Below are 25,614 nucleotides of genomic sequence, written 5' to 3'. Positions count from 1 at the left end.
GTTAACTCCCACCCAGACAGCAGCTCCTGGTGCTGCCTGAACCCATCACCCTCTGGATCAGAACCCAGAGCGCACCAGGCCCGTCCCGCCCTGCGCCGGCTCGGAGAGCAGCTCTTGGGGTCTGGTGGGCTCCCAGGGCTGAGGGCCCAGCACCAGGTGCACCCACTGGGGCCTGGGCCCAGAGCCCGGGGAATTGGGGCCTGCTCCTGCCTCGGCCTCTGCCCTTGTGGTCCCCCTGCCTGGACACCCCTGTCCCCCCAAACCCGGCCCAGGACACTCCTCAGGTGGACCTTTAGGAGTCAAGTCCCTGGGCCTGTCTCCTCCGCCAGGCCAGCCAGCCGCGGGGCGGGGCGCGGGGCAGGGGGGCGGGACGGAGGCGGGGCGGGGGCGGGCCCCAGGCTTAAGCCGGGGCCGCGGGGGCCGGGACCCAGAGCGCCGCGGAGGCGGAGCGGAGCGCGCGAGGGACTGCGGAGCAGGAGTCGGGCCGGCAGCCGCTCCGCCTCCCACCTGCTGGGCCCCCGACGGCCGCGCCACGGCCTCTCCCGGCGCCCCAGGACAGGCGCATGGCGCCCCGGGGAGCGCGCTGAGCGCGGGGCGCGGCGCTGCGGGCGGCGCGATGGCCCTGGAGCAGGCGCTGCAGGCGGCGCGGCAGGGCGAGCTGGACGTGCTGAAGGCCCTGCACGCCGCCGGCCGCCTGGGGCCCTCGCTGCGGGACCCGCTGGACGCCCTGCCCGTGCACCACGCGGCCCGCGCCGGCAAGCTGCACTGCCTGCGCTTCCTGGTGGAGGAGGCCGCCCTGCCCGCCGCGGCCCGCGCGCGGAACGGCGCCACCCCGGCCCACGACGCCGCCGCCACCGGCCACCTCGCCTGCCTGCAGTGGCTGCTCTCGCAGGGCGGCTGCAGGGTGCAGGTGGGTGCTCGCGCCCCGGGCTGCCCAGGCTTCCTCCCCTAGAGAGTCTGGCCTGGAGCCCCCCTAGGCTCCAGCGGGGGTGGGGCTGGCACCTCCCCACTGAACCTGCGTCCAGCTCCTCCCCAGGGCCAGGGTGAGGTGGCTCCTGGGTTTAGTAAGCACCAGGGCAGGTGCCGGTCAGGTCTTGGCTGCTGCGGGGTGAGCATCCAGGTGGTGGGGAACCAGAGGGACTGGGCAAACCAATGACTCAGGGGGCCGGGAGCCGGGGGGGGGGGGGGGGTGCACGAGGGCCTGGACACAGAATCATAAGCCCAGGTGGGCCCCCCACCAGGTCTGGAGGGGTGGGCCACGTCTTACAGCCCACTCCAGGCTGAGAGACAGGTGTCTCCAAGGCCCCACCTGGTCTCTGGTCCCCGGCTGGTGGGAGCCTGGCTCCTTCTGAGCTGGGGGAGGAGGCCGCTCAGGCCCTGGTGTGACTCTCCTGCTGGCCATAGAGCACCAACAGGTACGAGGCCGGGGGCTCAGGGGCGCTCCCGCCCCCCTGAAGCTGCCAGTTTACGGGGCAACACACAGCAAACCCACAGGCTAAAGAGTCAACCAGGCACCACCAGGCACTGCAGGGCCACGCGACGGAGCGCCTCGGGGAGCTGTTGGGCGAGGTGGCCCGGAAGGCCCCTCTGAGGGGTGACTGAGGAGGAGGAAGTGGCCAGGTGATGGTCAGACAGTCCCACCCCGCACAAGGAACAGGAAGTGCCCAGCTCCGGCTCACACGTGCCGTCCTGGGAGGAGCAGCGGGAAGGCCAGTGTCGGGAGGAGGTGAGGGTGGAGAGGCCACCAGCGCCCAGAGGGTCTCAGGCTGGAGTCCGGAGCCCGGAAGGCGTTCTGGCCGCTGGGCCCGCCGGAGGGAGGAACCAGACCTGTGGGCAAGACCGCTGGGTCCCCTGGACGTGGAAGAGGCAGAAGCCACTGAGCTGGCGGGCTGTGCCCTGGGGGTGGCCAGACCCCTGCCCCCCTTTTGCCCTCAGGACGGCACCCCCCCACTTCCGCCCTTCCTGGGAGATGGCCCGGCCTTATCTCCGGCTCTGTTATCAGAGTTCCTGGCACGCGGTCCCTGCCCACTCTTTGGGGAGGTGGCGTGCCTCCCGGCCCCGGTGTCCAGCCCTGGCCGGAAGCCTGCCTCGCCTCTGCAGGGGAGGCGGAAGGGCAGGTGGCCTTGTGCCCGGCTTATCTGGGCTCGGAAGTGTGGGGGAGGACGACCTCCATCCCGGCCCTGCTCAGCCCAGAGAGATAAGCAGATTTAGGGTGCCGGCCACAGCACACGAGGCCGGAGCTTCAGGGACAGGCCAGAGCCCCTAAGCCCGGGTCCTCTTCTAACTGCTACCCCCACCCCAGAGGCCAGAGCCAACAGGACCCCCTGGAGCTGCAGGCCCCCGGCCCCCACGGCCAGGAGGAGCCGAGGGCCTTTCTCGAGAGCTGGGCTCGGCGCACACGTCACCGTGGTCCTGCCTGAGTCACCACTAGCCAGCCCTGTCCCCCGGGCTCCAGGGACACACTGGGCCAGACTGGTCCCGCCTGGGTCTCAGGGTCACCCTCCACTCCCGGGGTTCACTCCTGCCCCCTCTGCCTTCCTCACTGCCCACCCCCCTCCCGGCCACAGCCAGTCCACCTGCGCCTGCCCCTCAGCCTCAGGACTACCAGCCACCCTGGGCTCCATGCCCTCCAGCCCCTCGCTGCTGCTCACCTTTCTCCCAGGAGCCTCTCCGCCCGCTGCCTCAGCCACACCTGTGCCCACCTGTGCCCACACCTGGGCGGAGGGGCCCCGCTTCCCCGATTCTAGCAAACCGTGCCCACGGTTCACTACTGCCCAGCCCAGCGCCCTCTCCCCTCCGTCGTCCCACGTGCTTGGCGCTGGGAGCGCGCTCCGTTCCAGAGCCCAGGTGCACCCTCCCAGCCGCCAGCCAGCCTCTGCGTCTCGGGGATTGTCCTCCTCACCCAGTCACGTGCGCAGCACCTGCCACCCCCTCCCACGCAGGCACACACCTGGATGTTCACGAGGACACACGGGCACTTCTGACCATTGCCCCACTCCCTCGGGGAGCCTGGGAGAGGGCTACCACCATCGGCTGACTGCCCAGGCCCTGCCCACTGCCCCACAGGGCCAGAAGGCAGCCTGGGGGCTGGGCGGGGCCTGGGCTGGGAGGCGGGGCCGTTCTCTCCGCTGACATTGGGCTGTTAGAGGGGCACCAACTGGAGAGCCTCCCCGTGTGACACCTGAGGGGGGGCAAGCGTTGGATGCAGAAGGTGCCCCTGATCCCGATGCCAACCTGGTGCAGCCCCAACAGCCCACCTCCCTGGCCCAGCAGCTCTCGCTCCCTCACCCACGTGTTCCTGAGCACCTGGGCGCCAGGCACGGGTCTCGGCCAGACCCTGGAGCGCGTGCGGGGACAAGGGTGCCACGTCCTGAAAGCCCGCGCCGTGCGGGCATCTCAGTCATGGCCTGCAGTTCTCAGAAAGCCCCCGGGGCATGGCTTCCTGGCGCCACTTTGGACCGCTAGGTGCCCGAGGACAGAGCCGCCCCATGGCCGGAGGGATGCGGGAAGGGCCTGAGCCAGACATGGGGCAGGACAAGACTGTGAGGCTGCCCTGGCCGGTGCGGCTCAGTGGATAGAGCACTGGCCTGCGAACTGAAAGGTCCCAGGTTCGATTCTGGTCAAGGACACATGCCCAGGTTGTGGGCTCGATCCCCAGTGGGGGACTTGCAGGAGGCAGCCGATCCATGATTCTCTCTCATCATGGATGTCTCTCTCTCTCTCTCTCTTTTCCTTCCTCTCTCTCTCTCTCTCCCTCTCTTCCTTCCTCTCTCTCTCTCTCTCTCTTCCTTCCTCTCTCTCTCTCTCTCTCTCTCTCTCTCTCTCTCTCTTCCTTCCTCTCTGAAATCAATAAAATATATATATATTTTTTAAAAGACTGTGGGACTAACGGACCCTCCCTCCACAGGACAAAGACAATTCTGGTGCCACAGTCCTGCACCTGGCTGCCCGCTTCGGCCACCCCGAGGTGGTGGACTGGCTGCTGCGTCACGGCGGTGGGGATCCCACCGCAGCCACAGACACCGGCGCCCTGCCCGTCCACTACGCCGCCGCCAAAGGAGACTTCCCCTCCCTGAGGCTTCTCATCGGGCACTACCCTGAGTAAGGACGCCCCTCCCGGGGGCTCGGTCTCGGGTGGGGCCGCTGGGGCTCGGGTGCTTGAAGTTTGCCACCCCCTCCGGCATCTGGGGGAGTGGCCGCGCCTGGGGCCCGAGGGCCAGGCCAGAGGCAGCTCCTGCCCAGCCAGGGCGTCCCCCCTCCTGGCAGGCTCCCTGCCACGTGCCCCAGGCCCTGCAAGGCCCGGGCATCCAGCCCAAGGTCACTGCTCCCCGGGGTGCTCCCAGCCTGCAGGGTGCTCCCTCCAGCCCCAGCCTCATTGGCTGCTGTGCTCATTTGCAAGGCTGTTATAAATGGGGGGCGGGTAAGAGCCCCAGTCAGGAAGGCGATGGGGGAGGAGCCATGGCACTTACCCAGAGGTGGAGGGAGAGGGCTGCCCACCCAGACTCCACCCCCCAGCCCCCAGCCCCCTCGCCAGGCCATCCACAGAGCAGCTGCTCATTTCCTGTGGCCCCTCAGCCAATCCCGACACTGAGGCGCTGGGGTCCCACACCCCAGGGGCCTCTGCTGAGTGGCTGGGCTGAGGAGCCCCTGAGCAGTGGGCTGGGACTCCCCGGGGCGGGGTGGGGCAGGAGGAAGAATGGGGCTCAATGCCCAGCAGGGGAGGCGGGGGCGGTCCTAGGGAGGAAGGGGGCCAGGTCTTCAGCAACTGGGGGAGACAGGAGCCCTGGGGGAAAGCCACCCAGACACGGTCCGAGGGGGGCACCCGTGGCCCTGGGCCCTGACAGGTGGGGTGACCTCTGTCAGTCCCAGTGGGCTCCTAGGACGTGAGCGGCCTCGGAGGACCCCGCCTAAGGACAGCCACCAGGCGAGAGGGTCATCCCCGGCTCACTCCTGAGGCACCCGCAGGGCCGCCGGCCACCAGGGAGCAGGGTGGCCGCAGCAGCCGCCTCGGGCCCAGGCGCAATGGCGTGGGTGTGGGCGCCCTCAGGCCCGGCCGGGCGCAGTGACCTGGCCAAGCAGGAGGCTCCCTGGTCTGGTCAGTGGGGGACCAGCTGGTGAGCCCTCGGGCCAGGGGCCACGTGGGCACGGGTCCGCACCACTGTCGCGTGAACTCTGCTTCTGGACCAGCTGGGGTTCGGGCCAAGTCGAAGGCGGTGGGATTTAGAGCAGGAGGCCCCAGAGACTCATGAGAACGGCTCCCGGCCTGGCACCGTCAGCACCCGGGGGTGGGGGGAACCAGCCCTGGGACATGGCCCCCACCTGGGCGACTCCGATGCTTCTTTCCCTCCCCCCCCCCCCCCGAGGACACAGAGGTCCTGGGAGGGGAGGGGCAGCTATGGCCACCCTCCTGCACCCACCAGCCTCCCCCTCGCACATAACGGGCCCCAAAAGCCAGGGTGGCGCTGATGCCAACCTAGCCCAGCAGTGAACTGGGAGGGCCCTGCCTGCCTCAGGACCTGGGTCAGGGGAGCCCCAGGCTGAGCCCCTCCTCACTAGGAGCCTGGGGGAGGCTCTGGCTGTGCCATGGGTCAGCCTGGGGGCTGGGAGCCTTGGGGACACTGACCCCTCCCAGGCCCTGCAGGTGTGGCCGGGATTGGCGGGTGGGGCTCCGTCCAGGTGGCCTGGACTGATGGCTGCCAGCCCCCAGGCCACCGTGAATCTCAGGGAGGTGACAGAGGGCTCAGCTCTATCCCTCCCGCCAGCGTGTGTCCTGGCTGATAAGGAGGTGCTTTGTCTTTTGTGTGGTCGCCGGACAGGGCTCAAGGCAGGAGGGGTGGCCGGGAATTGGGTGGGCACTGCCAGGGGAGGAGGTGTAGACCAGTGGCCACCCAGCGGCCTATGGGGATGGAGACTCCTGCTCCCCCAGCCTGGGGAGCCCGGCAGGGAGCTGGGGGGGAGGGAGAGGCTGGGACTGCTCCAGGCTGCAGGGCACAATCAGGGGCCCAGGCAGCCGGCTGGAGGCCGCAGCGCCCGCCCACCCGTGAGCCTGGCTGCTGTGGAGCCTGTGAATTATTCACGAGGGCTCAGCTCTCCCTGCGGGGGAGGGCGGGCGGGCTCCCAGCCCTCCCGGCGAGAAACTCGATCCCACCCCGGGAGCTGCATGCCTGGGGCCATGGCAGTGCTGAGCTCCGGAGGAGCAGGAGGGCTGGAGGGGTCCGGGGAGGGCCCAGCCAGTGCCAGGCCGCATTAGGGGGCATCAGAAAGGGCTGGAGACCCCAGGAACACCCTGCCCCCCCACCCCCACCCCTCCTCCAGTCTATCCCAGTCCACTGGTCAAATTCTCCCAGAGGCCAAGGAATGGTCCCAGCGACCTTGGGGTCTGCTGTCCCCGGGAAACCTCCCTCTGAGCCCTCTGCAGAAAGGGGGTCCCCACGCTGGAGGCACAGAGGCTGACAGGGGCTGGCCGGGTCGTCCCTCCTGGCCAGGAGCATGAGTGGCTGGTGGTGGGAACCAGTGGGGACAGACTGGGAAGTGGGAGGAGCAGGGCCCTCAGGGCACCTGACCACCTGCCCGGAGGGTCCTGGGACCCAGGAGCCACCGGGCTCAGCCAGGCCCCCTCCCCGAACCTGAACTTCAAGGCTGGGACCTTGGGGGGTGGGCTCTGGGCCCGGGTCAGAGATTGGAAGTGGCCTGGCCAGGAGCCAGGATGGGCTAGTGGCTCCCAGAAGCTGGCACCAAGCACCCCAGGCAGGGGCCCTGTAATCAGCCCATTTTACAGAGGGGCTCATCCACGCTGTGCTCAGCGGGAGTCTAAGTGCCAGGGACACTTCTAAGTGCCTCACGGAGTGACAGGTACAGAAAGGCGTCTCGTGGCCAGCTGCCTGCTGAGGTCCCCTGGCTCACTGGGCGGCCCTGGCCACCCCTCTCTGTTCTGTCACCCGGGGACTCCTGGCTGCTTCCACAGCCCCGCTGGAGGGGTTCAGGCAGCCCCCCTTCTTGAGCAGGGAGCCGAGCTGCTCACCCCTCAAGGACCCCAGGGACTGTCTTGCTCCCCCTTCGAAGGTAGAGGCTCTGCCTGGGCCTATGTCTGCCACAGGCAGTGAGAGTTCCTTTTTTCTGTTACCACGCCCAGGGCTACCCCAGTGCTTGCTGAGGTCCCTGGGCAGCAAGGCCTGGGTGGAGCCTGGGCTGGCACATCCACGTTGGGGACCCTGACCCAGCTGGAGGCTCTGAGAAAGGAGGGACCTGGTGAAATAGGGGGACCCCTCTCAGTGCGGACAGCCTCCACCTCCACCAGCAACGCCTGGTCCAAGCCGTGAGATCTGGAGCCCGGCGGCTCGCCCCGCCCTGGCCCGGCCCTCTTCCTGCCCAGCTCAGCACACCTTTGGGGACCCATCAGTCTCCCCATCACTGACGGGGAAGCCGCTTCCTTACACGGCCCAGCGACCCTCACTCTGGTCCACCCTCCCCGCCAGCTGCTCTCCCATCGCCTGCTCTGCTCCCACAGGCCAGCACCCTGCGGCCTTCGCCCTGGCTGTTCCCTCCACTCAGAGCTCTTCCCCACAGCGCCCCGCCCTCCTCAGGCCTCTGCTCCTCTCCCTCTCAGTGCGGCCTGCCTTGAGCGCCTTCAAACTGTAACGCGCCCCAGGACACACACCCCCTCCCCGTCTTCCCGCCTCACCCCCGGCACCCTCCCTGGCCCGGCATTGCATTGTGCATCCCTGTGCGCCCCTGTGTCTGCCTCCCGCCAATGAGAGCAGACCTCGTCTCCCCATCCTGTGTCCAGCGCCTGACACTGTGCGTTTTTGTTAACTGGGTAAGGAGTCTGGCATCCAGCTGTCGTCCGGCTCTCAGCATGTGGAGGTCAAGCCGCCTGGCCCATGCACAGGCTCAGGAGTGGGCAGAGGTGGGGAGGGTGCAGACTCCAGGTGCCAGCTGGAGAGAGACGCGCCCCAGGGCCAGTGCCCACCCAGCTGCCTTGGAGCCTGGGAAGTAGATGGCCTCACCAGGGAGAGTGCACTTAGAAAGGAGGCCCTGGGGCACCCCAACATTTGGAGGTGAGGCAGGCAGGTGTTGGGGGAGGGGCACCGTTAGGCAGTGGCCACGTCACGTGAGGATGGGAACACCTCCAGGCTTGGTAGCGTGGCCCAGCGGGCGGGCGAGGGGATGGCAGGTCACCCTCCCCTCAGGAAACACAACGTTGCAAAGCTTGCTCTTCTGTTCTCTCGCAAGAGGCATGGAGAGGCCAGACAGTTATCTCGCCCACTTGCCATATGTGGAAACTGAGGCTCAGAGGGTAAAGAACTCATGGGCCCTGTGCAGTGAGCTGCAGAGTCAGGGGGTGAGCAGAGGCCAGGGCAAAGGGCAGGGGCTGGGAGGGGGGTCCCCGCCGCAGGTTGTCCCTGAGGCTAGAACTTGATGGGCTGGATCAGGGTGTCCCCTGAGACCCCGCCCCACCCCTCTAGGCAGTGACTCCTGCTTGGTGAGGCCTGGATGCCCCCAGCCAGCAGCGCACCCCCCGGGGACACAGGGAGGCGGGGCCTGAAATGCAACATGGCACCAGGCGGGTGCTGAGGGCTCCCGGTTGGATGGGTTGGATGCCGCCTCCACAGCACGATGGCTTTGAGAAGCCAACACACAAGAGGCCAGACCTTGGCGCAGCCTGGAGGGCTCAGCCAGGTCCCTCCCACACCCAGGTCCTTCTCCGCCTCTCTCCCATTGAGTGCCCTTAGCCTCACTTTCCCCATCTGTAAAAGGGGAACAATGCTAACACCTACCTCCTGAGGTCACTTTACAAGGACAAGATGAGAGAGTGTGGGTCATGCTCGTCACAGTGCTTGGAACAGAGAAATCACTCAATAAACGGTACCTGCTACCACTGTTATCAATGATGATCATTGCTCCTCCCATTAGAAACCCATCTCTCCATCTCAGTTCATCCTTTATCTCCTTACGCTCGTGCAGACTTTTATAGCACGAGGGGGCCCATCCTGGCCTGCGGGCTGAGGCAGAAGAGGGTAACAAGGCTAGGACCCCCTCGGCCACCCTGGCCCAGCAGCGAACCTGCCTGTGTGCTGGGGTCTCCCAGGCTGGAGCTGTGCCTCCGAGCGGGGACCCTGAGCGCAGAGGCTGAAGGGCTAACAGCAACGGGGACGCGTCGAGCGTTTCCTGAGCACTCACTGTGCGCCCGGGACTCCGGCCGAGAGCGCCAGCCAGTGGCCAGGCAGGAGGCCGAGGGCACGACCGCCCCCTCCTGCCTGGGTCCTGCTCCGTTCCAGCTTCTCGGGCCTTCTCGGGCCGGTTGGGCACCCCCGGGTCATGGATACCTGCCAAGCGGGGGTTGCTGGGAGGGCAGGGCTCCTGGCAGGTCTGGCGCCCCGAGCTGTGTATGTGCCTCCGGTATCCCCAGGGAGAGTCCCGTGGGCCCGGGGTGGGGGCCCCCTGCAGCCTTCCACGCCCAGGACCCCAGCACTCGCTGTGCCTTGGTGACGGGGTGAATAATTCAGGCCACTGAGTGTCGGTCATGAAATATTAAACGGGCTGTTACTGACGCACCAGCATGTGAATGCGTGTGTGGGGGCGACGCTGGCACTGGGGCGTGGAGGCCAGTGGCCTCGGGCCAGTGTGTCGCCGAGGCGAGGCATGGGTCTCTGTCGCCGTGTGTGCCGTGTCGGCTCGTGGGCACCGCTCGACCCCGATGCTGTGGGGTGACGGAGGGCAATCAGGCCTGGTCCCTGCTGCTCCCCAAATGTGTGAAGTGCTGGCTCAGCATCAGCCCCAGCCAGGGGCAGCTCTGTGTCTAGGGCGGACAGCCCACACCAGGAGGAAGGAGTGCCCTGGGGTCAGGGGTCAGGGAAGTAGACAGAGGCAGGGGGTTAGGGACAGGGAGGAAGACATCGGCTGGGCGTTGGTGGGGGGAGTGAGAGGGAGGGGCCAAGCCATGTTGGCGGTGACAGGATGGGGAGAGATGGGCCGATGGAAGAGGAGCAGGTGGCCTGGTGCCTGTGTTAATGGGCAGAGGGGCTGGGGATTGGACGGGGCAGGGAGGGTATGGATGGAGGGGGGGGGGCATGGGTTTGATGAAGTGAGTGGACAGATGGGGGGAGAACTGCTCTTCCTGGGGCTCAGCATACTAGGGCACAGCACCTCCCCTGAGCTGAGAATCACTGGGGCTGCTGGTGGGCAGCTCCTGGGTCTGGGCCTAGATTGTGGTTCCACCTAGTGCCCAACTCCGGTAACTGCACCCTGGGCTGTCCAGGACCCACTGAGAACTCAGAAAAACTGAGGGTCAGCCAGTGGCCCTGCCGGCTCCCCTGTTCCCAGCGGCGCTCCAGCTCGTGGGGCGAGTTCCCTGTCCCCCAGTAAGGACCCTCTGTGGGAGCTGAGGGGCAGAGACAGGTGCAGGCAAGGCCCCAGGGAATGCCCTCTCTCCACTCCCTGTGTGCCTACTGTGCACCAGGGGCCGCATCGCACAGATGTGACCTCACTCACACGCCACGTACAGCTGTGTGACCTCAGGCCTGTCACAGCCTCAGCCTCAGCTGCCCCTCTGCCGATGGGAACGCATCGGCCCTCAGGGCGTTCCGTGAGAGCCTGCCTGCTGACTTCATAGCACAGCGCCCGGGAAGTGCTCAGTGGACCGGGCCATCCAGAGGGTTGCCAGGTTAACCACCAGGAGATCCAAACGAATGTTCTTTTCAGATGAACAACAAACCAAGTTTTAGTATAAGTATACCTCATACAATATTTTGGATACACTTACAATTTTTATTTTTAAATATTTTTTTTATTGATTTCAGAGAGGAAGGGAGAGGGAGAGAGAGATAGAAACATCAATGATGAGAGAGAATCATCGATTGGCAGCCTCCTGCACGTCCCCTACTGGGGATCGAGCCCACAACCCAGGCATGTGCCCTTGACCAGAATTGAACCCGGGACCCTTCACTCCACAGGCGGACACTCTATCCATTGAGTCAAACCAGCCAGGGCCATATATATATATATATATATATATATATATATATATATATATATTAATGATTTGTTGTTTATCTGATGTTCAGACTTAACTGGGCATTCTGTGTTTACCTGGCAACCCTATCTTTCTGTTCTCTGGGAACTCAACCTTCGGGGGAGGCAGGGGCCAAAATCAGTTACGTTCAACCAGGCAAGACAGGTGTCCACGGAGCGGGGCCAGGGCAGTATGGGGCACAGCGGTGAGAACGGTCTGCCCTGCCTGGGAGAATCAAGGCAGGCCTCATGGAGGAGGGATTTGTCCTGAGTCTTAAAGGGCAAGGAGGAGGAAAGGACATTCTGTAGGGAGGGAGCAGGCAGTAGGTACGGGGCTTACAGGGACAGTGGGTCAGTGTGGCTGGTAGGGAGGGAGAGGCCCGGTCAGGCCTTGGTAAGGGGTGGGCTATTCGCCGTGGGCAGGGCCGAGCTCAGTCCCAGGTGTATTATAGGAAGGAAGGGCTGGGGGAGGAGGGGCAAGCCAGAGGGGCCCCTGAGGGCGGCTGGCACAGGTCTGAGCCCAGAGGGAGCCAGGAACAGCGCGGCCTAGTGACTAGGCCCCCCAGGGTCCCCGGAAGGGACGAGGGTCTTGAGAAGGCCTCGCAGGGGGCGGGTGCTGAGAGCCTCCGTGGGTGCTTCCTGTTCGCAGGGGAGTGAATGCCCAAACCAAGAACGGTGCCACGCCCCTGTACCTGGCGTGCCAGGAGGGCCACCTGGAGGTGACGCAGTACCTGGTGCAGGAGTGCGGCGCGGACCCGCACACGAGCGCCCACGACGGCATGACCCCGCTGCACGCGGCGGCACAGATGGGCCACAGCCCGGTCATCGTGTGGCTGGTGAGCTCCGGGCCCGGGGGGCGGGGCCTGGGGGCGGGGCCTGAGCGGGGTGGGGCGGGGCCTTGGGGACGGGGCGGGACCAGTCAGGGCCTGCGCCCAGCCCCCGCCCCTCTGTCCCCGCCCCCTCCCGCCCAGGTGAGCTGCACCGACGTGAGCCTGTCGGAGCAGGACAAGGACGGCGCCACGGCCATGCACTTCGCGGCGAGCCGCGGCCACGCCAAGGTGCTCAGCTGGCTCCTGCTGCACGGCGGCGAGATCTCGGCCGACCTGTGGGGCGGGACCCCGCTGCACGACGCCGCCGAGAACGGGGAGCTGGAGGTGAGGCCGGGGCCGGGGCGGGACCTGGGGCGGGGGGGGGGCGCCCTCTGCCGGCGCCGCGCGCTCAGCACAGCCCCGGCCGGCGCGGGGTGCGGGGCGCGGGGCGCGGGCTAGCGGCGGGGGTGCCCCCTGCGTGCCCCTGCAGTGCTGCCAGATCCTGGTGGTGAACGGCGCGGAGCTGGACGTCCGCGACCGCGACGGATACACGCCCGCTGACCTCTCCGACTACAATGGCCACAGCCACTGCACCCGCTACCTGCGCACCGTGGAGAACCTGGTACGCCTGGCCCTGCTCCCCGGTCTCTCACCCCAGACCCCCTCGCGCCCCCTACAGGTAGGTTTTGTGAACCCTGTTAGCACCGAGGAAGCTGGAGTGCAGGGACGCGAAGGCCCTTGCCTGAGGTCACACGGGGAGTCAGGGCCCCCTCCATTTCCCCACCTGACTAATCAGCCGGGACCACTGGTCATTGAGGAGTGGGGCGTGGAGGCAAAAAGGTCAAGAGAAGGAGGACCGGGGTCGTCCCGACACGGGCGAAGGCTGGGAGAAATCACAGGACACATTCGCGTGGGGCAGCTCAGTTCATTCAGCTGGCCACAGCCCGCGTGGATCGCTCATGTCACTCTCGCCACCGTCCTCTGAGGCAGGGAGTGTTCGTGTGCCCATTTCAGGGTAAACTGAGTCTCGGGGAGGCCCAAGCTCACACAGTGTTAAGTGGTGGAGCCCAGTGGCCGGGCCGAGAGCCACCTCCGGACCACTCCACTGCATGCTCGCTCACAGTGAGCTGCTTCGGAGCTAGAAACCTGTGCTGTTCTTTGTAAATTACTTCAGCCTGGTTCCACGGCCGGCAAGTAACCCACCGGGACCCGGGCGCCGTGTGGTGGCTTCTGTGTCAGCCGGCGCCATGGCTGCTTTGGGACAAGAGGGAGGGGAGAGGGGCCATCACAAGGGCGCTGACCAGCTTCCAGGGCAGCCTGGCCCGGGAGGGGCTGCCGGAGGGAGGGGGTGGCCCCCTACCTGTGTGACCTTGGCTAAGCCACTGCCCTTTCTTGGGGCCACTTGGTCCTGGGGACTCGGGAGCGCCACAAGGCCCAGGATCAGAGATGAACTGGACCTGAGGAGGCGTCTCCCCGGGAAAGGGCCGCGCAGAGGGCGAGCGGGCCGGCGAGCAGCGCTCCCTGCCCCGGCAGCTAAGCAGGGCAAACACGGTGGCCTTTGGGCGCCGGGAACTCCTCCCACCGGGAGTCTGGCTGGCAGAGCCCCATGTCCGCTCCCGACAGCAGCTGCTCCGTGAGCACCCGGGACCGCTCCTCGCACCTGCCGCCGGCAGGCCCCTGCCCGGTGCTTCGGGGTAACCTCAGTCATCCCCGTGGCAGACTAACAGCTGATGCGTGGCTCTTCCTGGCCACCGTGCCCCTTCACTCACTTTGAGCATCATTTTACAACCTAATGGGCGGGCAGTACTGTTTCCCCGTTTCCAGATGGAGGAACTCGGCCAAAAGAGAGAGAAGTTACTTGCCCAAAGTCAGCAGCCAGTAAGTGGAGGAGGTGACATTTGAAGTCAGCACCCCAGGCCGCAGAGCCCGTGTCCCGAACCTGTTACCCGTGGGGTCAGGCCTGGCGCTCCCAGTGCCCTCTGCTGTCAGCCAAGAAAAGGGCATCTTCAGCTGCCCCGTTCAGCTCCTGTGGTTCCCCTTGGCTCCCGGGGTAGGCAGCAGGGATGCCCCCTGAAGTGTGGGGGGTGTGGGGCCCGGGCCCCTCACTCAGGTGGGCCCAGCGATGGCGGTGGCAGATCCCAGCCGCAGAGGACGCTGGCCCAGAAAAGGCCAACAGGCCCCAGAGCCCCTCATTACAGGCCAACGAGCGCGGCTGCAGAGCCGCTACCTGGTGCCGGCCTGCCTCCTCTCCCAGGGGGCCTGTGACACTTCTCGGGCAGGCGGGGCATGGGGCAGGGAGGCGCAGGCCTGGGCAGAAGCAGCGAGCGAGCGAGCAGGCTTCCGGCAGCAGAGCAGCATGGGCAACGTAAGCAGGGCCCCCACCCCAGCCCACGCCCGTGCCAGGAGGGGCAGGTGGGGGCGGAGCACGGACAGGGGTGGGGGGTGGCTGGCTTGGAAGCCTCAGCTTCAGATGCCCGCCTAGCTCAGCTGGGCCACCCCAGGCCCCTCTCTTTCCCCGAGGGCCCTGTCTGGAGACAGGGACTGGTGCTGGGATTTGCCCAGTCGGGCCAGGAGACAGGGCTTGCTGGCCAGGTAACGGGGATCAGTCCTCCCTGCAAGCTGTGGGCCCTCGCACCCCTCCCCTGCCCCCAGCGGCTGCCAGCACTCTCACCAGCTGCAGAGCCTGGGCCCCGCCCCGGAGATGCACTGGAGCCCAGGCCCTCTGCCCATTGAGGAGGAAGAAGGCGGCTGCCCTGTGGCTCTCCCCTTGGGGTGCACCCAGGGCCCCCCCTTCCCTCAGCCTCTCAACCCTCCTGAGCAGGGAGGGGCCAGGAGTGGGAGTTTCCCAGGAACCCAGGTCCTGCTGCTGGGGGCGGGGCTTGAATCTTAGCCCAGAAAGGGCAGTGGCTCAGCCAACGTCACACAGCGAGGGCTCTGAGCAGACCCTGCCCCGAGCTCCTGGCCTCGGGGCTGGCTGCCCTCACGCCTCCGCTCCTCGGCCAGAGTGTGGAGCACCGCGTGCTGTCCCGGGACCCCTCCGCCGAGCTGGAGGCCAAGCAGCCCGACTCGGGCATGTCCTCGCCCAACACCACCGCGTCGGTCCAGCCGCTGAACTTCGACCTCAGCTCGCCCACCAGCACCCTCTCCAACTACGACTCCTGCTCATCCAGCCAGTCCAGCATCAAGGGCCGGCGCCCCCCGCGCGGTGAGTGGACCGATGGGAGGAGGGAGGAGGGGGAGCAGCCCTGGGCCAACTCTGCCCACAGCTAACTGGAGGCGGCCCAGGCCACCAGGAGAGGGTGCTGGTTCTGGTGAACGACAGACACTCGTGTTTGTGTGTCCCCATCACAACATACATGTATATCCACACGTTTGCACATGCACCTCGCACACGATATAAAATCCTTACTCACACATGCACAAACTGTCCCCAGAACTTACACACTCACGAGTGCACACTTGTGCCCTAGCTGGTGTGGCTCAGTGGATAGAGCGTCGGCCTGCGGACTGAAGGGTCCCGGGTTCGATTCTGGTCAAGGGCACATGCCCGGGTTGCGGACTTGATCCCCAGTTGGGGGCGTGCAGGAGGCAGCTGATCAATGACTCTCACATCATTGATGTTTCCCTCTCTCTCCCTCCCCCTTCCTTTCTGAAATCAATAAAAAATATATTTTTTAAAAAGAGTGCACACTTGTGCCCTGACCAGTTTGGCTCAGTGGATAGAGCATCAGCCTGCGGACTGAAGGGTCCCAGGTCCGATTCCGGTCAAGGGCATGTACCTTGGTTGCAGGCACATCCCCAGTAGGGAGTGTGCAGGAAGCAGCTGATCAATGTGATGTTCCTAACTCTCTATCCTCCTCCCTTCCTCTCTGTAAAAAATCAATAAAATATATATTTTTTAAAAGAGTGCACACTTGTATGTGTGTTGCACACATACAGATATGAGTGCACAACCACATATTGAGCTGTGCAGACATACACACATGCCTACACTACACACAGGCACACAGCTCTCCATTCTATACCCTCGATGTGCTCACACACACCCCACGTCCACAGCCTAACACAGCACATTCATAAACACAAAGCCTGTGACTCACGCACTATCACACAACATGCACAAACGCTCACGCAGAAGCCAGACGCGCACGCACACATGCTGACCACACCCTGAGCACGGGGACCTCCACTTGCCATGCCTGCTTCGTGCCACCAGGTGGTGGCTGCAGGGATGGCGGGCACCCTGAAAAGACTGGGTGTGGCATCCGTATCCCTGCCACCTGCCCTGCCAGATCTGCCTGGAAAGCAGCCCTCCCCCTCCAGGTGGCTCAGTGCACGGGCACAGCTGGAGCCCAAAGCCCCGGGGCTCCCACCCCAAACCCGGGTGAGGTCCATGAGGTGTGGCCTTTCCCCGGCAGGTGCAGGGCTGTGGGAGGGCAGGGCCAGCACCAGGGCGGGGCCACGCTGGGCTGCACCCCTGAGGTCCACTACCCACTTGGCAAGTTGCTTGTGGACAGTAGAGGGTCTCAGCCCTGCGGACAGCCCCTCTGCCAACTCGCAAACCCAGCCCCCCCCTCCCCCCCCCCGCCAGGGCTTCCCAGAGCCAGAGCTGCAGAGATACAGAGCTACATGGACATGCTGAGCCCGGAGCTGACCCTGGCCCAGGGCAAGATGGAGAAGACCACAGCACCACCGCCACCCAGCTTCCCGCCACCACCCCCACCCCCGGGCGCCCAGCTGCCCCCTCCCCCTCCCGGCTACCCAGCCCCCAAGCCCCCCGCAGGGCTGCAGGCCGCTGACATCTACATGCAGACCAAGAGCAAGCTCCGCCACGTGGAGACCACGGGCTTCCGAAAGGAGGTAGCGAGCCTTCGCCCACCGCCCACCGCCTGCCTCCCGGCGCCCGGGCTGATGGGGGTCGTGGAGGCCAAGGAGTGCCCGGCTCCTGGGCACCCGACAGGGCTCCCTGGGCCAGTGGCCTGTTCAAGAGTCCATATTCCTGGCAGCCCCGTGGGGGCTCAGGGCTGGGTACTGGGGACAGAGGGATGGGTAAGACCAAGCCGCTGCCCTCTGCAGAGCTGGGGGGCAGAGAAGGGACTAGGACATACACCCAGACAGTGGGGCCTCCCGGGGCTGGGTCCCCGCCACCTCTCGCACAGAATGGCAGGGTAGTCACGGAGTGGCACTCAGGCGGGGCTGACCCCCGGTTTGGGGCTTGAGACCGGGCAGTGAGGTGAGGTGAGTGAGGTGGCGGGGCCAGGCCTGAGATGAGTCCTGGGGAGAAGGGAGGAGTCCCGTGTGGGCGTGTTGAGTGCCAGGTGCTGGGGATGGCAGGGCCTCTGGGGTCCTGGCTGAGGCTCCGGAGTGGGGCTGGGGGTCAGAGGGCTGGGCTGGGGGTCAGAGGGCTGGGCAGGGAGGCCCAGAGGGGCCCTGCCTACAGGCCCAGGGGACGGAGCACAGCTGCTCTGGGAGGAGGGCAGGGGCGGCCTGAGCCCTCAGGTGGTGGCGTGTGGGGCGGAGGCCCCGGAGGGTCCTGACCTTGCAGGTAGTTCTCTCTCAAGCCCCAGGCAGGCCACTCCAGGGCGAAGCTAAGTAACCAGTTCGCACAGGTGACCCGGTCACAGGCCACTGGGGGGCGGGGGGGAGGCACGCCTGCACAGTGACTGCACCGCCCCTCTCGTGCCACCTCAGACCAAGCTCCGGGTCGGGTTCCCCTTTCATCCCCAGGGGGTGCGGGCCCAGGACTATCCGGACCGGCTTGCGGGCCCTGCCCACAGCCACAGGACAGGTGGCTGGCCTCTGCCCCCTCCCCGAGCCAGAGCGCCCAGACCTCCGGTCCGTTCCCCCTCCCGGCGTGTGCGTGCCAGGCCGCAGGCTCCAGGCAGCTCCACAAAGGGCCCTTTGTGCCCGCGGCCCCCGGCCCGGCCTGGCTGCCTGACCGCCGCCGCGGAGCAGGGTCGCGGCTCTGCGCCTAGGGCTGCGGGGGGCGCGAGGGGCGGGCCGCCCGGGAAACAAATCCTGCGGTGTCCCGTTTCCTGCAACGTGAGCCGGGTCAGGCGGGGCGGAGGGTCCAGGCCACCGCGGGGACAGGGGCTGGGAGGGGGAGGGGGACAGCCCCCGCCCGCGGACTCGGCCTTCGGCCCCACTGCCTCTCGTCCTTCCAGAGCGGGGCTTAGTGGGGGGCAGCTGCGACGGGGCGGGCGCTAGCTGTCACCCGAGCCGCCTCGCGGCCCCTGAAACCCGAGGCTGGGGCGAGGGTGTCGGTGTCGCTTACGCGGATGGCGATGGTTTCCAGATGCGGCCTGGGAGGGCGGGGGCGTGACCCCGAACCCAGGGGGCTAACTGGGGGAGGGGCTCACTGTCCGCAGGGCGGCCTGGGTATTGTTTCGGAGGATGGAGGGGCGGATGGAGGGATGGAGGATGGAGCGGAGGGATGGAGGCCGGGCGCTCGGCAGCACCTAGCGGAGGAGGGAGGCGCAGGGGCGGCGTCACATCTGGCCCGCGGCGGGCGGGCGGGCGGGCGGGGTGCGGCGGCCAGGTGTGCGGAGCCGGCCAGGTGTGGCGAGCCGTGGGCGCCCCCGTTGCATCCCCCACCCCGAGGATTGGCGGGCCTGGGTGATGTCAGGACGACAGAGCTTGGGGCGCGGGCTGGGCGGTAACCCGAGAGGGAGGATCAGGTAGCGCAGGTGTCGGGTCCTTCCGCCCCCGCCGCCAGGTGCACAGCGGGGGCCGCCGGCACCGGCAGAGGTAGGCGCAGCCCCGGCCTCGGGCTGGGCAGCCGGGGCCCTGGGCAAGGAACAGCCTCCTAGGACTCGGGTTCCAGAGAGGGCTCCCTCGGGGCGGATCCCCGCGAGAGGGTTCGGCGGAGACTTGGGGCTGGGCGGGCGGGTGAGGGCGCGGGGACTGGGGTGCGGCTGAGGCTTCCGCGCCGGCTCAGCGGGGAGCGGCCCTGCTCCGGCTCCCCCTGGCGTCTGGGCTGGGCCACCCCGCCCCTGGGCCCGCCCCTTCTAGCCTCAGTGGGTCCTCTGCGCCCCTTGGCCGGTGCCCAGAACACCACCTCCCCGCAGGGCCCACCGAGCCTGCCCTTCCACCGGCCCGGGACCCTCGCCCCACCCCCGCCCTGAGAACAGGAGGGCCCAGGAAGGCGGCCGGCTGCACCTCGACAGCCGCGGGCCGTGCCCCCCGGGGAGGAGAAGGGGGGGAGCACGGGGACCCGGCCTGGAGCCCACGCCCGTCTCTCCGCAGCTGGGCTCCCGCGCCGGCCACAACGGGCTGCGGAGGCAGGACTCCGGCCGCAAGCCCCGCGCCTTCAGCAAGCAGCCCAGCACGGGGGACTACTACCGCCAGCTGGGCCGCTGCCCCCGCGAGCCGGCCGCACGCCCGGGCATGGCGCACAGCGAGGAGGTGCGTGCCCGCCAGCCCGCACCCGCCGGCCGCCTCGGACCCGGCCGGGCGCCCCGCTCCTCACTCGCTGGCCCCTCCGCTCCCCCGCAGGCGGCGCTGCTCCCCGGGAGTCACGTGCACAACGGCTGCGCGGCGGAGCCCAAGCCGTCCAGGGAGCTGCCGCCGCCGCCCCCGCCGCCGCCGCCGCTGCCCGAGGGCCTGAGCTCGCCGCCGCCCGCTCCGCCCCTGCCCTTCGAGGGCGCCGGCCCCGGCTGCGGGCAGCGCCGCTCCTCCTCTTCCACCGGCAGTGAGTAGGGGCAGGTGGAGAGGTGGGCGGCCCGCTAGCCCGGAAGACGGGGCGGGGGGGGGGAAGACCTAGACAACGCCCCCTCCCTGCTGGGACTGCCCCAGCGCCCCTTCTTTTCCTCCTGTTCTTCCTGCAGCCCCTCCCCCAGGGGGAGGCTCTGCCGTGGCAGGCCTGGCTGTGTGACCCGGGGCAAGTCTCCGTCCCTCTCTGGGCCTGCCTCCCATCCAGTGGGGAGGCCGCCGGGTCTGGTGGCGGCTGCCTCCGCTGAGCGGGAGCTAGAAGGGAGCTCTGAGAAGCAGAACCGACTTCAAGGAGGCAGGGCTGCGGCCCCCCTCCTCCCCGCCTCCCTCTGTCCTGAGTCTCTCCTAGACCCGTTCTCCGGGTCCCCCAAGCTAGCTACAGCCCTGAGCCCTTCCCAGGGCATCACAGACTCTTCCCAGCCAGACCTCCCCGGGGCCCCAGCCAGGAGGCCTGGCGACGGGGACAAGGCCATGACCCAGCATGCCTGTCCCTGCTGGTGACTGCCTGGCCTCCTTTTGTAAGAGCCAGACCGGCGGGTGGCCAGTATTCCTGAGTTTCTCTGCTGTCCTGGAGGCGGTCCCAGCCCAGCCACTGGGGCAGGGACCATTAGGCACCGTCCAAAGCTTCCTCTCCCTGACTAGGATGCAAGGGCACAGGTGGGTCCCCTTGTATTGCCCGGGGTTCCTAGGGAGCCCCAGCCCCTGCAGACCCCAGCTCAAGGTCAGTTCCCCCATCTGCAGCCTGGAGCAGGCCTGCGGCTAGGAAGAGAGGAGAGACCCTACTCCCGCCCAGTGCCAAGACGGAGGCCCTTGCTAGGGGACCAGGGCGGTGGCAGCCCCGTCCAGCCCTCGGGGCAGCAGCAAAGCTGGCAACTGAGCAGACCCCCCTTGTGGACCCCAGGGCAGCCCGAGCCAGGGTCCGACGGGCTTGCAAGTTCTCCTCCCCTCACCCCTCCTCTGCACATCTCCCTTCCCCGCTCCTGCCCGCCCACCCCTCTCTCGCTGTCCCTGCTCTCCCAGCCTCACCCAGCCCCTCCCTCCTCTAACTCCGCTGTCACTTCTCTCCTCTCGGTCTCTAGAAGTGAGAGTCCTGAGGCACAGGAAGAGTGAGTAGCTGCGTTCACGCTCCGGCTGAGGCGCGGGGTGGGGGGCAAAGCAAACGCTCAGGGAAAGCGAGGCCCAAGGGACGAGGGACCTGAGGCACGGGCAGAGCCGGGGCCTGCGGCCGGCGAGGGTCCTCGGTGCCACAGTGGGGGGCCTCTGCCCTCCACCTCCCCCCACCCCCACCCCCCACACCCACATGTACACATTCTCGGCCTGGCTGATGGGGCTGGCCCCATCCCTGCCCCTTTTTCCTCCTCCCGACACTGTGCTCTGGGGCCCACAGCCGAGGGAAGCCAGGAGCTGCTGGCCTGTTCCCCCCACCCAGCCCGGACCCCATCCTTGGGCTCTGAAGTCAGCCCTCCCCAAACCCCAGTCACCTCTGCTGGCCGTGAAACATGCAAACTCCCGCCGGGCATTTGCATGCCCCCGCCTGGCCCCCTTCCGGGCGGGCGGGCACCTCCATGTCCTCAGGAAGGGCGCGCTGTCCCGGGGCCCCAGAGCTGAGAGAGCCGAAGCGCTTGCCATACTTGTGCTCCGGGCTTGCAACCAGTGTGTCTGCACGTCTGTCTGTGGGTTTGGGGGCGGGGCTGGCTGGGTGGTGGCATCAGGGTTCCCAGTCCGAATGGCCAGAGAGGCTCAGGCGACTCAGTCCAAGGGTCACTGGGCTTTGCTGATGCGAGAGGGCCGGAGGCAGACTCCGCCCTGGCCAGTGGAGCCAGGGAACGGGGGACAAAGGTCGGGGGGCTGGTCCCAGGTCGTGTTTTGGAGCTAAGCAGTCAATGCGCGGGGTGGAGACGGTCACTGGAGTCCCCAGAGCCAGCCCACGAGCCATCATGGACTCCCAGGGGCCTCCAGGTGGGGGCCCCACGCCCCGGCGTGAGTAGAGCTGGGAGCATGGTGGGGGTGCACGACTTCCAGCGAAGGACCTGGCTCTGGGGTCCCCAAGAGCCGAGCCACCCGCCAGACTTGGCATCTGGAATGCTGCCCTCTGGGCCCAAGGGAAGGCTCCGATCGCCTCCTGACTTGGGGAGGGGACAGCAGAAGGGCAGGTCCCCACCGGCCCCCCACCTCACCCCTTGCCAGCGCCTCCTCTCCTGCCTCCCCCAGGCACCAAGTCTTTCAACATGATGACCCCGACCGGTGACAACGCCGAGCTGCTGGCTGAGATCAAGGCTGGCAAGAGTCTGAAGCCCACGCCGCAGAGCAAGGGGCTGACCACCGTGTTCTCCGGCAGCGGGCAGCCGGCTTCCCAGGTCGGTAGGAGGTCCGCAGGGGCCCAGCGCTGGCTCCCCGCCCCCGGCTCCCCACGCCCCTGCCCGTGCTCAGCCCCGCCACTTCTCCCCACAGCCTGACGCGCAGCTGCCGCCAGTGTCACCAGCACCGTCCCGGCCCCGGAGCCCCACCCCGCCAGCCGCAGGGCCCCAGCCGCTGCTCAATGGCAGCTTGGCGCCGGCGCCGCCCGCCACCCCCGCGCCAGGGGTGCAGCTCGACGTGGAAGCGCTCATCCCCACGCACGACGAGCAGGGCCGGCCCATCCCCGAGTGGAAGCGCCAGGTGATGGTCCGCAAGATGCAACTGAAGATGCAAGAGGAGGAGGAGCAGAGGCGGAAGGTGGGCTGGGTGGGGCTTCCCACAGGGCCCCGGGGTCTGCACCTGGGCCCACCGCCCCTCCCCCCAGCACCCCAGCCTGCAGGGCCCTGCCGCCTCAGGCAGCGCCCATGACCTTTGGGGGAAGGCAGCCCGGGACCTTGTAAACATGCTCCTCGGTTCAGGAGCTCTGGTGGGGCTGAAATTCGGCAACAGCCTCACGGGGAGGCGGGCCATGCTGTCCAGGGACCACACTCTGAGTAGCCAAGAGGCTCTTGGTCATAGACTGGCCCTGGCTCCTTCCCTGCATTTCCACCTGCCAGCCTCATCCAGCCTCAGTTTCCTCATCTGTCAGATGGGTTGATCACCACTGGCTGGCAGGATGGTTTGCCACCGACCCATTGAACATGTTCCCTGGGCGTCATCTGTATGGCCACACATACTGTAGTCCCTTGGGATTCGTGGACTAGATCAAGGTCTGCTCCTGAGGGGGCTGCAAGAGTGGGGCAGAGGGGTCAACCAGCAAGCAAACACGGCACCTTAGTGGAGTGATAAGTGCCCCCAAATAACTGGCTGTCTCAATATGGGCATCGCTGTGGTGGAGCATGCAGAGGGCGGGGGCAGCCGTAAGCCCCCCGTCCTGTTTGGGCTGGGGGTGGCGGTACGGAAGGAGACAGGGAGGTCTAAGGTAGACTTGGAGATGAGAAAGTGCTGGACGGGAAGCGTGGGGCAAAGAGCAAGCAGGCGGGAGGGGAGGGCTGGGAGTCCGTGGGCGTGGCTCGGGGACTGTGCTATGGGAGGAAAGGGGTAGAGCTGCGGGCGGGGGGGGGGGGGGGGGGGCGGGTTCTTGAAGAAAACGGACTTTCTCCTGCAGCTGTGTGTAGTCTGGGAGGGTAAGGCTGGGAAGTGACATCACTGGGTTTGTCTGTGGGGACTGTGGTGGGTCAGGATGAACCGGGAGGGCTGTGAAGAGGTGAGGGCCGCCCTCCACCCTCCACCCTCCACCCTCCAGGCTGGAAAAGCCTGGCACTAGAGTTGCAGCCTAGAGGTGAAGAAAGGCGAGGGAAAAATGTAAGCACAGCCTGGCAAGCCCGGCTCTATCAACTGTATTATTATTAACGGGATGAGAGGGGGGGGGGAATAGGAGTGGAAGCCACAGCTTCAGCCTCTTTTAAAAAAAAATTATCTATACTAATAAAAGGGTAATATGCTAATTAGACTGGGAGACCTTCCAGGAGATCTTCCGGACGTTCTTCTGGACAAAGCCATGGTGGCGGGGCCGAGGTAGAGGCGGTTAGGGACCAAGAGGGGAGGGCAGTTGTGGGTGATCAGGCCAGGATGGGACAGCAGTTGTGGGTGATCAGGCTGGTGGGGGCAATCAGGCCAGGGGGGGGCAGTTGGGGGTGAGCAGGCTGGTGGGGGTGACAGTTGGGGGTGAGCAGGCTGGCAGGCAGAGTGGTTAGGGGCAATCAGGCAGGCAGGCAGATGAGCGGTTAGGAGCCAGCCATTCCAGATTGCGAGAGGGATGTCCAAGGGGTCCCAGACTGGAGAGGGTGCAGGCTGGGCTGAGGGACACCACCCCCGCCCCCCCCGTGCACAAATTTCGTGCACCGGCCCACTAGTATATATATAATTAATTTCAGAGAAGAAGGGAGAGGGAGAAAGATATAGAAACGTCAATGATGAGAATCATTGATGGGCTGCCTCCTGCACGCCCCCTACTGGGGATTGAGCCCGCAACCCAGGCATGTGCCCTGTTATCCAACCAGGACCTTTCAGTCTGCAGGCTGACGCTCTATCCACTGAGCCACACCAGCTAGGGCCAGCCTCCTTTAAGAGCCTGTCGTTGGGACTAAAACACTGACAGCGTGGACTGAGAGGGCTTGGGCCACAGGATGAGAAGGGGTCATCCGTGTGGGGTGAGGAGAGGCCTCTTTGGGATCTGGCCTCAAAATCGCGGAGCTTGGATGAGGTGGGAGGGCCGCCTTGCGTCGCAGCTGCAGTGCCTTTTGCATGTTCTTCGGTGGTGTAATGAGCAACCGAGCCAGGCACGGAGCCGTCTGCCCGCCCCGCCCCTGCAGCAGCGCCCAGCGACCGGCTGTGTCCCCGCCAGCGACCACAGTGGACACTGCCCAGCGCCCGGAGCGGCGGCCTGGGCTGAAGCCTCACCCAACGTAATCGCCCGCCCGCCCGCCAGGCGCGGCTCGTCCCTGCAAACTCAGCCCCGCGGAGCCATTACACCACCTGGGACATGCAAAGGGCGCCCCCCGGCGGCCGCCGCGGGAGCTGGGCCAGAGGGAGACCCGCCTCCCTCCCCTCTCTTGTCTTCCCCGCCTTAGCTGACAGCCGCCAGCTCGTGCTGCTACCCCCGCGAGGGCTGGAGGTACTCCCGCGAGTACAACGGCATCCTCGGGCCCTTCGGCGAGCTCATGACCGAGGCCGACGTCCTCCGCATCGAGCAGCAAATCGAGAACCTGCAGGTGCTGCACAAGGCGCACAAGCTGGAGGCGCGCCTGAAGCAGCTGGAGCTGGAGCTGGAGCAGCTGCTGCCCATCTCGGCCGCTCTGTCGGCGCCGCGCTTCACCGTCGACCCGCGCCGCATGCACGGCCGCGCCGCCAGCCTGCCCGCCTGGTGCAGCAAGATCTCCGCGCTGCTCAAGAGCATGGCCACGCTGCTGGCCGCGCTCGGCGGCCGGCCCACGCACCTGGCCGAGCTGCTGGCCGCCGACACGGGCCAGCCGCTGGCGCCGCTGCCCGACGCGCCCTGGCGGCCGGGCCCGCTCTGCCTGGGCCGCTCGCACTCGCTCAGCTGGTGCCGCGAGGCCGTGGCGCGCGAGATCCTCGAGTGCGGCGTCTCCGTGCGGCACCTCCGCGCCGCCTACGAGCTGCGCGCCCAGGGCTCCGCGCCCCCGCGCGGCCCGCGCCGCCAGCCCTCGCTGTCCCCCGGCGCCCCGGGCCGAGAACCCATTCTCGAGGAGGACTACCTGGCGGCCCGCCCCGGCGAGCCGAGCGCCGCCGCCGCCCACAGCCTGCCGCCGGCCCGGGAGCCGCGGGGCTGCGAGGACCCGCCCGAGGCGCCGGGCCGCCAGGCGGCGCTGCCCGAGCCCGAGCCCGAGCTGCTGGCGCGCAGGCCGCCGCTGCCCACCGAGCTGGGCGGCGTCCAGGACTACATCGACCTGCGCAAGGAGCGCATCGTCTACCTCTTCCTGGAGCACTGGCGCAAGTGGACCTTCGGCGGCCCCGGGCGCCAGGCCCAGGCGCGCCTTCGCAGGCTGCTCCCCCGCGTGGTGGCCGCGGGCGCCGGCCCCGCCCCCGAGGTCGCCGAAGCCCCTCCGCCACCGGCCGGCGAGGGCCCCGACGAGCGGCTGCAGCGCCTGCTGAAGCAGCGGCAGGT

At 67.1% G+C, this 25,614-nt stretch overlaps 1 protein-coding gene across 6 annotated transcripts in view; it reads left to right on the top strand.

The window, feature by feature from the left end:
- Window positions 1-450: 450 nt before the first annotated feature.
- The window catches only part of ESPN (espin), a 29,266-nt gene continuing 4,102 nt past the window's right edge, over window positions 451-25,614 (top strand). For 2 of the 6 annotated variants that reach the window (XM_079777286.1, XM_079777283.1), the window contains exons 1-12: window positions 451-910; window positions 3,908-4,101; window positions 11,660-11,846; window positions 11,982-12,164; window positions 12,310-12,441; window positions 14,823-15,024; window positions 16,411-16,679; window positions 19,065-19,223; window positions 19,314-19,509; window positions 20,609-20,635; window positions 21,741-21,886; window positions 21,981-22,244. In XM_079777286.1, coding sequence (XP_079633412.1) covers window positions 617-910; window positions 3,908-4,101; window positions 11,660-11,846; window positions 11,982-12,164; window positions 12,310-12,441; window positions 14,823-15,024; window positions 16,411-16,679; window positions 19,065-19,223; window positions 19,314-19,509; window positions 20,609-20,635; window positions 21,741-21,886; window positions 21,981-22,244 — 2,253 coding nt within the window. In that variant the 5' untranslated portion in view covers window positions 451-616. Of the gene's footprint in view, window positions 911-3,907; window positions 4,102-11,659; window positions 11,847-11,981; window positions 12,165-12,309; window positions 12,442-14,822; window positions 15,025-16,410; window positions 16,680-19,064; window positions 19,510-20,052; window positions 20,636-21,740; window positions 21,887-21,980; window positions 22,245-25,614 lie in introns of those variants that run through there. The other 4 variants (XM_079777287.1, XM_079777282.1, XM_079777284.1 and 1 more) reach the window with 4 other exon arrangements.

Source organism: Cnephaeus nilssonii, assembly GCF_951640355.1.
Source record: "Cnephaeus nilssonii genome assembly, chromosome: 7".
NCBI lineage: Eukaryota > Metazoa > Chordata > Mammalia > Chiroptera > Vespertilionidae > Cnephaeus > Cnephaeus nilssonii.
Note: the sequence above shows the minus strand (reverse complement) of the source record. Positions and strands in the feature narration are given on the sequence as shown.